This window comes from Triticum aestivum, chromosome 7D (genome assembly GCF_018294505.1).
Source record: "Triticum aestivum cultivar Chinese Spring chromosome 7D, IWGSC CS RefSeq v2.1, whole genome shotgun sequence".
NCBI classification, from domain to species: domain Eukaryota; kingdom Viridiplantae; phylum Streptophyta; class Magnoliopsida; order Poales; family Poaceae; genus Triticum; species Triticum aestivum.
Genome location: NC_057814.1, coordinates 623356253 through 623366737, shown reverse-complemented (window position 1 = coordinate 623366737; position 10485 = coordinate 623356253). Strand labels below are relative to the sequence as shown.

Sequence of the window (10485 nt, the reverse complement as noted above, 5' to 3'; positions counted from 1 at the left end):
GGCCTGGTCGGATTCCTTCATCTTAATTTGATGCTATCCGGAGTATGCGTCGAGGAAGCACAGTGAATCATGTCCTGCAGTTGCAACAATGATTTGGTCAATCCGGAGTAGTGGGAAGGGGTCCTTACGGCAGGCCTTGTTGAGATCTTTGCAATCGACACAAAGGCGCCAGGATTTGTCCTTCTTTGGCACCATGACTAGGTTTGCTAGCCAGTCTGGGTGTTTGATCTCTCTGATGAATCCGGCCTCAAGTAGTTTGGCTAGCTCCTCCCCCATAGCTTGTCGCTTGGGTTCGGAAAATCGTCGCAGCTTCTGCTTGACTGGCTTGAACCCCTTTATTATGTTGAGGTTGTGTTCGGCCAGCCTGCGTGGGATTCCCGGCATATCCGAAGGATGCCAAGCAAAGATGTCCCAATTCTCGAGCAGGAATGCTCTTAGAGCGACGTCGACCGTCGGATCTAGCTGTGCTCCAATGGGTGTTGTTTTATTAGGATCCGTCTGGTGAACTTGAAATTTGACTATTTCGTCTGCTGGCTTGAAAGAAGTGGACTTAGACCTCTTATCGAGGATTACATCGTCTCTGTCCGCTGTGGAACGCCGAGCAGGGATGCGGTTTTGTTTTCGGTGCGGAGTGCTATGTCCGGATCACAGGTGATACTGATAACTCCGTTGGGCCCCAGCATTTTGAGCTTCATGTACCCATAATGGGGTATGGCTTGAAAGCGCATGAATGTGTCTCGCCCTAACAGGGTGTGATATCCGCTGTTGAAAGGTGCCACGTGGAAGATTAACTCTTCGGACTTGTACTTCTCCGGCGTGCCGAATACCACATCGAGTTTAGTTTTACCCGAACATCGCGCTTCTCGACTGGGGATAATGCCTCGAAAGGTTGTACTGCTCTGCTCGATGCGGCTCTTGTCCATTTGCATTTTTGTCGACCGTGTCCTCGTATATGAGGTTCAGTCCCCTGCCGCCGTCCATGAGCACTTTAGTTAGCCGAAGGCTATGTGTTGGTTCGGAATTCGGCGTCATGTGTATCTGGCAGGGCTTGTCGAGCTGTTCATCAAGGACAGTTCTGTGTCCCGTTGTCAGGTGCCCCGTGAGGGTGCATCCTTTTTGCTCGTCCAGTGGGTGGCTTAAACGCGGGCGGTTCCCACCGGGCTGTCTGGTCTTTCTAGGCGCTTTCCATTGCGCAATACTTCTATACTATGTGTGCCAAATCTGCAAAGTGCAGTATGTGATGGCGGTTGAGGGCATTGAGGAACCCCTTGTCCGTACAATTGTGGCGAAGTACTAACATAGCGTCGTTGTCGCAGCAATCTTTGATCTTGTTTTTTACAAGAAGGAATCTGGCCCAAAAGTGATGGACTGTTTCCTGAGGTTGCTGTGACACATACATTAGGTCGCATATGTCCGAAGGACCGGAATTGCTTGGAGAATATTTGTTGTGGTGGTTGGGCGGGCTTAAATCCGAACCCTGACCCACTGTGGGATCCGGAGTTTGAAGAATTTATGAGGTCAACAGACCGGGATCCGGAGTGCCCTGGGAGTTTTCAGGCTCAACGCATGTTTCTATGTTCGTAGGACAGAGGGTCTCTTCCCGAAGATGGGTATCCGGCTCGCAGGGCTCGAAAATCTGAACATAGCTTGTTCTCAGCACATGGGAAGATGTATTCTCGGCTTGTTCCTCCACAACCGCTACCTGATGGGTGATCCACGGGGACCTGATTTCCCTCTGATCGGGTTTAAACCCGATTCGACCGTAGTCTGTTGTGACCCCTAGGGTGGCGATGCGATCTAGCAGTTCGTTTCAAGACAAGACATCTGCCGGATCCACCTTATCAGAGTTTTCAAAACCGATGCGGAGATGATTTTTGGCAATTTGGGGGACCGCCTTTGGCCTAATGGCCGAGCGGGCACCCATGGTAAAACTGCCGAGTTGGAGGATCTGCCCAGGAACTAGGGCCCTTCCAGAGGTGATTTTGTCATTGATGACAAGGCGAGCCGTCGATCCTTCTATTGACGACACAAAGGAACTCTCAATGAAAGCACCAATGTCGGTGTCAAAACCGGCCGATCTCGGGTAGGGGGTCCTGAATTGTGCGTCTGAGGATCTGAGGTAACAGGAGACAGGGAACACGATGTTTACCCAGGTTCGGGCCCTCTTAATGGAAGTAATACCCTACTTCCCGCTTGATTGACTTTGATGAGTATAGGGGTTACAAGAGTCGATCTACATCGATATCATAATGGCTAAACCCTAGATGTCTAGCTTGTATGATTTGTGATAGCCCCTATGGACTAACCCCTCCGGTTTATATAGACACCGGAGGGGGCTAGGGTTGTACAAAGTCGGTTTACAAAGAAAGGAAACTACACATCCAGCCGTCAAGCTTGCTATCCATGCAAAGGAGAGTCCCATCCGAACACGGGGGAAGGCCTTCTATCTTGTATCTTCGCGGCCTATCAGTCCGGCCCATGTCGCATAGCCCGGCCACTAGAGGACCCCTTAATCCAGGACTCCCTCACCGGGCAGCTGCCTGGGGTCGCCGGGAGGTAGCTCCGCCCCTGGCCACGTCATCACACAACATGAGTGAGAAAGGCCCATCCCACTATTGTATGTCTCTCAACATGCAAGCATGTCACTTCATCATGACATGCATGGAAAAAAAACATCTCAACAATGTAAACATACATGAGAAATTTTATTCTATTATGATATATACATACTTAATAAAAAATTTACAACTACATAGCTATAAAAAATTATAAATTATGAGTATTTTTAGATTTAGCTTTTTATATTATTAGACGTGCCAGCAACAAAATTTCTGGCTAGCCATTTCTCCACTAGTGAGTAGTGGCTCTTCTCCCTAAGTGGACTTACCTCTTTGCTCTGTCTCCTCCATTGTTGCGCAAAGCTTTATCTTGCCTGATCTCCCTCCCTACCCACTCAAACTTGTTGATCTTCTAAGATTTGAGGGAGACGACCTAGATCTACACTTCCACCCAAGAAATTTTGATTCCCCCTACTTTCTATTGTGGATCTTGTTACTCTTAGGTGTTTCCGCACCTTAGACGGAATGAGTCACCTCAGAGCTCAAATCATTATGTTGGAGCTTCATGGTCTTGTTGGGAGCTCCAATTAAGTTGTCAAGATTGTGCCAAACTTGTTTTTGAAAGTCACAGTCGCTATCTCCAAGTGCATCGCATAGTTCAATCGTGACACCTTGCATTATGCGAGCGAGCGAGGAGAATAAGGTCAACCATTGTGCGCTTGGTGAGCATATTGTTGTCACACCTTTTCATAGGAGACGTGAGTCCCCCAAAGGAGGGAACTTCGGGAACTACATCATGGTCTTCACTTGTGGTTTTCCTTTCCTTCACTTGTTGCAAGCTTACTTTAGGTGTTAATCTTTCTAGCTTGTTGTTCTTGACCTTGGCATATAGGTAGTCATATCGACACAACCTATAATCTTGTTGTATCCTTGAAATTTGAAAAGAAGCTAAAAAAATTAGTCATCTATATCCCCCCCCCCCCCCCCCCCCCCGCGCGTCCATGGACGACCATACCAATTCTTTTAATGGCGCAGTTAATCGAAGCGGTGGAGGTGGATGTCGGCTGCAGGGACGCCACCCACGTGTTCTTAGCTAGCAGCAAAATAGAAGATGGTTGCTAGTTAGCCATATATAGTTCGATATTCTAGTTTTAACTTTCACATTTTTTAACTATGTAAAGGCAATTCCGATACTTTATCTTTTAAATTTAGTAATTCCGCTGTTGAAGTACAATATGTTTGAATTTATTGGGTAAACAACCTCGTACGCAAGTAATTATTTAGAATTGTCGGTGATGGTGCAAATCATAGCACATGGTTATGAGAGCCAATCATGTCACACAAGATCTATAGTATAGTGAAAGCAGGCAGCTTAGGTCCTTGATGGGACCTAAAGCAGTTCATGTGACACGTGTGACGTGTGCTAGTTTTCTACCGAATGCGATTCCTGCTGTCCACATCAAGCCTAGTGACACAGGGACCATACGGTGCACACGGCAGCTCGCTGAGCATATGTTACACATGCTCTAACATGTGTATTCCTGCTGTCTACTGGGTGTATTTGTTTCTAAGGTAAATTCCAAATTTTTAGGTATACATCTTTTCATAACCACATGACAATTGCACCCCTCCTTGAATCGGAATGATTGTGTACGTAATTTACCGAGTTACCTTGAGATTGTACGTTGTTAAAAAAAACTTGAAGAATCATCAATCTTCTAATCAACGTTGTAAGCATGAGCATTTCAGTCCCGTATTATTCCCAAATTAGTTGCATAAAAAAACTACACCTAACAAAAAGGAACGGAGAGACTATACACTTAGTAGTATAGGATTTTTTTGAAACCCACGTGTGGATGGATATACATGAGTATGGATGCATCCCATCAGGCATCAGCTAGCTTTACGAGAAAATCTGTGTATATATACCCAACCAGGCTGCCCCTCTTCGGTAACCCACCTAGTTTGCAGGCACACAACAAAAAACACAAAGAAGCAGTATGCGTTCAGCTCGCCACCTCCACGATGCGGTCTCGGCCCTCCTCCTCTTCCTGCTGCTCTCAGCCGTCGTTCCGGCGGCCAGAGCCCAGCAAGAAACTGGTGAGCTCTCTCGAGCGCAAATCTTCTATACGTCATGTCCGCCGCGCATATGTTTGCGCATGTCTTGGTGAACTCTTATACCATGAATTAATTCATCCATGTCCGTACATCTCTTGCATGCAGACGATGAGTCGGAGTTCAACTACGTCTGCGGGGCGGAGAATGGGCCGGAGAACTGGGGAAAGATCAAGGAAGAGTGGGCGACGTGCGGCACTGGGCTGCTGCAGTCGCCCATCGACCTCTCAGACCGCCTTGCCTCGCAGGCGCCCCACCTCGGCTACCTCAACCACTCCTACCGTCCCGCCGAGGCCTCCATGGTCAACCGCGGCCATGACATCACGGTGATGTTCCATGGTGACGCCGGGAGCATGTGGATCAACGGTACCGCGTATCACCTCAGGCAGCTGCACTGGCACACCCCCAGCGAGCACCGCGTAAACGGCCGCCGGTACAACATGGAGCTCCACATGGTTCACCTTAGCGCCGAGAACAAGGCTGCCGTGATCGGCCTCCTCTACAAGATTGGCAGGCCCAACCATTTCCTGCATGAGGTATGTAGGTCTCTCGAAATCCATCAATCTCCTGCAAATATACTACTTCCTTCGGAAAGTATGGACTACAGTATACATATAGACTGAAATAAGTGGACAAACGCACTAAAACAAATGTGTCTATATAATTCACAACAAAGTTAAGACATCTTACATTTGTGAACGGAGGGGGCATATCTTTAATTCGTTCCCTGATTTCAACCAATCTGTTGCATGCATCGATGCAGCTGGAGTCTTACTTGCAGAGGATAGCCAACACGAATGAGAAGGAGGAAAACGTCGGCGTGGTTGATCCTTGGGTCGCGAGGGGCCATGGCGAAGCCTATTACCGATACATGGGCTCCCTCACCACGCCGGGGTGCGACGAGGGTGTCATCTGGACAGTCATCAAGAGGGTACCTTTATTGTTAATGACTTTCACCAACCTCATTTTGATCACAAATGCTAAACTTAAGGGAAATTGGCTTATGGACCTGATTTCTGGACGATACAGTCATCTTCCAACTAACTCCCCAATTTTTTATGAGATTTTTAAGGGTAGGAAATTGGTTTTGCAGGTTGCCACCGTGTCGAGTGAGCAGCTGAAGCTTCTCACGGACGCCGTCCATGATGTAATTATTAAGTTGTTCCGTTAATTAATTTCTCCAATTGTTTTCATGGAAGCGAAGTGCATATATTTGTTTGTTTTGTGCTGCGTGTATAGGGCTTTGATATAAATGCGAGACCCCTTCAGAAGGTGAACTACAGAGATATCAGTTTTTTCTGCCCTGATGATCACCATGAACGTTATTACGCAGCCGCTGATCATTAATGAGCTGAAGACTTCAGCCAGCCACAGGGATAGACAGTATGCGTGTTAATGTAAGATAATCTCAAGGTAATTTGACTACCTTATTGTCGATAGAAAATAGTTGTTTCTAATGAAGACTATATATTTTGCCATGCCCTCAGTTGTTGGCAACGACGAAGAAAAGCGATGCCTGGGGAAAATTTGCAACGACGATGACTCTGCACCAAGCGGGGATGTTTGTTCATTCCATAATAAATTTGAAGTCAAGGACATGTTCTTGGTGTTGTTTTCAATACCTGGATAACAAGACTCCAATCTTTGTAGACCAACTTATTTGTGTTTTCTTTCTTTATATTTCAATAAAAAGCGCATCTCGGCGACTTACTTCTTCAATCATTGGACATCAGATTCAATCTAGTGTGCCATCTTATTACATAGTTTTGTTGTCATCCGAAGGTGTAGCGGTCCAGTATTTTGTTCTAGTTATCCGATAGGCTGCAAGATATGCCACGCGTCTGAGTAGGACCCAGATATTCACGTGGTAACAAGACAGGGAGAGAGAGAGAAGAGAAAGAGGACTAGATTCACGAGAGCAGTGTTGGCTTGGTGAATATGATGCATGTGATTCACGACAGCAGTCTGCATGGGCCGTCAAATAATGGCATGCATTACAGCACACCTGTGTATCGCAAAAGGATCCCCCATAGGCTGTACCATATGGACGCTTGTCAATGGTCCCATAGGCAGAGAGACTTGTCCGTGAGCCAATGTAGTGCCCGAAGACTAGATTCACATGATATATTGGTGCGTACCTTGGCCGATTCTGCCGATGTCCCATTCATGAGATTTATTCCGTGGGTTGTACACGGAAATTCGCAGGGGGCACGCATATGCGGAGGCACGCACTTGTCAAGCCCTGCCCAGCCGCTCGATTGTCTCGCGATTCACGAAGTTGTTGCTTGGAGAGAGGTTTCCACAACTGCAAGAAGCCACATAGTTTGTAAATCACGTCGGTAGCCCTGGATGGAAAAGTGTGCTCAATAACCAGTTTGTTCCTATCACACCACGGAGTCCATGCCAAGGTCCCAAAGTTCACCCACATCCATCTGCGAACCCGGCCCGAGCAACTCGACACTAATGGTACCACACATGGAACAAATTGGGGTACCAACTATTGCCCCAAACTTCCCTAAAGCAGCTTAAGAACTGCGTGGACACACAGTAGAAGGGGATGGGGTTCAGGTCCTCTGCCACCCCACAAAGTGGGTATTGACTATCCCCAAGCCCATTCTGGTTCCGAACTTAATCACCGTACATTAGTCTTCCCCTAACGAGCTGCCAAAGAAAAACTATTATCTTTGGAAGGAGTTTTGCCTTCCACAGCTCTTTCAGTTCGTCTGGCTCCGCGATAGCCGTTTGTATAATGGCTTTGTAGTGAAAGTGCCAGCAGGATCAATCTGCCGCGATGTAGAGTCTAGCGTTGTCGAAAGGGTGGTATTTTCCACCAACAAGGACAACTCCTTCCAATCACTGGTGTCATCTAGACCGAAAGATCGCTGAAGAACAGGTTGCGTCACACGTAAGCCACCACCGCAGCCAACGTGATCGTTGGCTCGTCAGATATGGCGCATAGAGCAGGGAACACGGCCCACAAAGGGCACAATATGTTTTAAGTTTCAGTCTTTGAAACTTACGATTTTTCAGCCGGAACTTGCAACTTTCTCGCTGGTTCTTACCAAGTTTCGGGTTTTACATGTTCCCACTGCTCAGCAATTCGCCGATGTCATCACCAAGGGGTTATCGACGCCTACCTTTGAGGAGTTTCGGTCTAGTCTATGCGTCACAGATGCTGATGTTCAATATATATATCGCATGTATGGATAGGATCATTTCCTACGTAGCCCCGCCTCCTGATTCCTTGTATACTCGAAGCCATGGGCTACATCCTGTACATATATACGTGAGTGTATGCACCCAATCCAATTGAGAGTTGCATTGCCAAACAATAACGACCGTGCTCGCCGCGCCGGAGTATGCGCGGTGGCCGGACCTCTACATCTCGCGGCTGCCGTCGGCAAGACAGCTTCGATGTAGGAGAGGCTCTCTCCTTGAGCAAAGCGCACCGCGCATATTGTTGCTGCTGAACAAGGAAGGTCGCGTGGTCGACAGCCGCGGGTTCCGCTCCGGTGAGTTGATTTCGTTGCACACGGTGGTCGAATTCCCGTGCCATGTCGTGCACATTGGGTGCACGCTGGTGCAGCAAGGTGCGGTGTACGGGGGGGAATTCGAGGCGAATGGCCGCCATGAATGCGAGGGGAAGGTAAGCAATAAATCCCCTCCCATCAATGGTTGGGCGACGCACTCAGGCACCAACCCCCTCGAGCGTTGCGAGCACAGACCAGGTCTATCGAAGCGAGAGCAGAAATTGTGGGGAGATGGCGGAGGGGAGGATGAAGATGGATCAGGGAATGGCAGATCTCGCCAACGGCGACGAAGAGAAGCTGGAGAGGGCACGCGAGATCATCTCGTGCTTCTCAAGCCGGAAGAAGATGCGGCGTGGGGCGAAGGTGGTATTCAGGAATCTAACCGTGGAGGAGGACAAACGGCTCATGCCAAATGGGTTCACCACTTCTTCGGGAGCTCTTGTGAACTGCTAGCTGCCCTGGTGTGGGCTATGGAGGAGATAGAAGGGGGAGATCCAGTCCAGAGAGAGAAGTGGTGGGTGTTCCGGTTCCGCCGCCGCTTCCTGACGGGCCCAGCAGAATTTGTGGTGGGCGCGGTCATGGCGATGCCCATGTCGGGGACTTGCTGGGTGCTGATCCAGATCGAAACAAGCGAGGAGGAAGAAGAGATGGCGGCCGAGGAGACAGTGGTGAAGTAGGGAGAGGGGTCGGGGATGCAGAGGCGCCAGGACTTGTGCCTCCCCGGTGGCCGCGCTTAACTCAACGTTCACCACGCCTCCTCAATTTCTCTCGACCCGCGACGGCGGAATTGACTTCTCCCCCGCCGGCAATCGCTTTTGGTGGCTGGCAGGGGAGGAGTCTGATGAGGGGGCTAGGATCTTATCAGAAGTTTCAGGTATGGAGACTCCTGATGCTAAGAAATAATTTCATGGTGACAATTGTTGTGATTACACTAATGATAAAGAACATATCAAATATGTTAACAAAACTAGGTGTGTGCCCCGCGCATTTGCGCGGCTAGATTCATCATCTGTAGTTACGGTTGTTTTTTCGTGTATCAATTTGCTTTGTGTTGTTCATTAATTTAAGATACTCTTTTAAATTTGTTGGTAACACCCTAGTGGAACCTATTTACAGAGGTTTCTGTAGCGACGTATTTATCCCTGATGAAACTGTTATTTAATTTAACTTGTTGCAGTGAATGTTTTTTACATGATTCAAAAGATAGTAATATAGGTATCACAGATCGCTAGTGTGAACATTTTTAGGTTATTCTCATTAAGTATATTTGGTAGTTGGTAAGGACATTATAATTTGGTAAAAATAAGTCAGGACACATTGTGGTATGTAGCTAAACATGTCATACTATAGATATTTTCAAATTGATTTGCAGTCTTGTCCACTTTTCCTCATCCACTCATCTATATCACTCCACCTATATGTAGTTTTGATTAAAAATCCAGTAAAGTTGGCTTCTCTTGTCTACTTCCATACCTTGAGATACCTCCATCCATGCTCATGTTACAAAGGTGGCTCATGTCTACTTCCATACCTTCAGATGCTTCCATCCATTAGTGTGTATCAAGAAAGAATTCAAAGACATTCACCATCATCTTTATATTTCTATACAACTGAAAATGACTTACTACACAAAATAATTTGCTTCCAACTTTTAGTATTACATCTATACCATCCTTTTTGTTCTTTTTACTTCATACGCTCGCTTTTCACACATAACACATTGAGATAGATAGCTAATGTCATGCATGCCATATACGTTCTCCTTATAAGCTTTAAGTCCTACCAATCCACAACTCTATATCCCCGCTAATGGATGCATGCCTCCTGTCGCCTCTGTTCTACTCATGGTAACATTTTTTTCTCACTATCAAATGTATATATGCATATTGATGCAACCAATTCATGTTGCATTGACATGACATTCGTCATCCCTCGCACGGACTATATAGTGTGTCATAAATGTGAAATCACATTCACTTTTCTTTTAGTTAAATGGTCTATGAACTCATTTAGTTTTTTTTACATGAATTTAGACATAAATAAGCTATTTTAAAACAATATACGTTAGACCGGTCGTATGCGAACAAAACTCTAATCTTATTTAAGAAAGTTCAAGACATGGTAGTTTTTCTTTAGTCACCTCATATTATCAAGAGTCGACGTTGGAATAAATAATTAATTATGTGTTTCATCCTGGCAAGTTTGTTGTGGATTTAATATCTATGTATATGTGTACACGATACTAGGGATAACCTTATACACAGCAACTTAACACTAGCGCT

The 10485-nt window shown here is 46.7% G+C and overlaps 1 protein-coding gene across 2 annotated transcripts; it reads left to right on the top strand.

The window, feature by feature from the left end:
• Positions 1 to 4511: 4511 nt before the first annotated feature.
• On the top strand, positions 4512 to 6416 carry LOC123166477 (alpha carbonic anhydrase 7). Of its 2 annotated transcripts, XM_044584283.1 has the most exons (6): positions 4518 to 4658; positions 4782 to 5209; positions 5437 to 5604; positions 5767 to 5820; positions 5913 to 6070; positions 6161 to 6416. In XM_044584283.1, the coding sequence occupies exons 1-5, from the start codon at positions 4559 to 4561 to the stop codon at positions 6018 to 6020; spliced, it is 858 nt and encodes a 285-aa protein (XP_044440218.1). In that variant the 5' UTR covers positions 4518 to 4558; the 3' UTR covers positions 6021 to 6070; positions 6161 to 6416. The 2 variants fall into 2 exon arrangements, with proteins under 2 accessions (XP_044440217.1, XP_044440218.1); XM_044584282.1 differs by having other exon boundaries at positions 4512 to 4658; positions 5437 to 5820.
• Positions 6417 to 10485: the final 4069 nt, after the last annotated feature.

Bases quoted from the DNA above. Each gene is read 5' to 3' on its own strand.
- LOC123166477 (XM_044584282.1), top strand. From the start codon at position 4,559: ATGCGTTCAGCTCGCCACCTCCACGATGCGGTCTCGGCCCTCCTCCTC. The intron at 4,659-4,781 runs GTGAGCTCTCTC...TCTTGCATGCAG, and splicing joins CAGAGCCCAGCAAGAAACTG to ACGATGAGTCGGAGTTCAAC. The intron at 5,821-5,912 runs GTAATTATTAAG...CTGCGTGTATAG, and splicing joins TCACGGACGCCGTCCATGAT to GGCTTTGATATAAATGCGAG.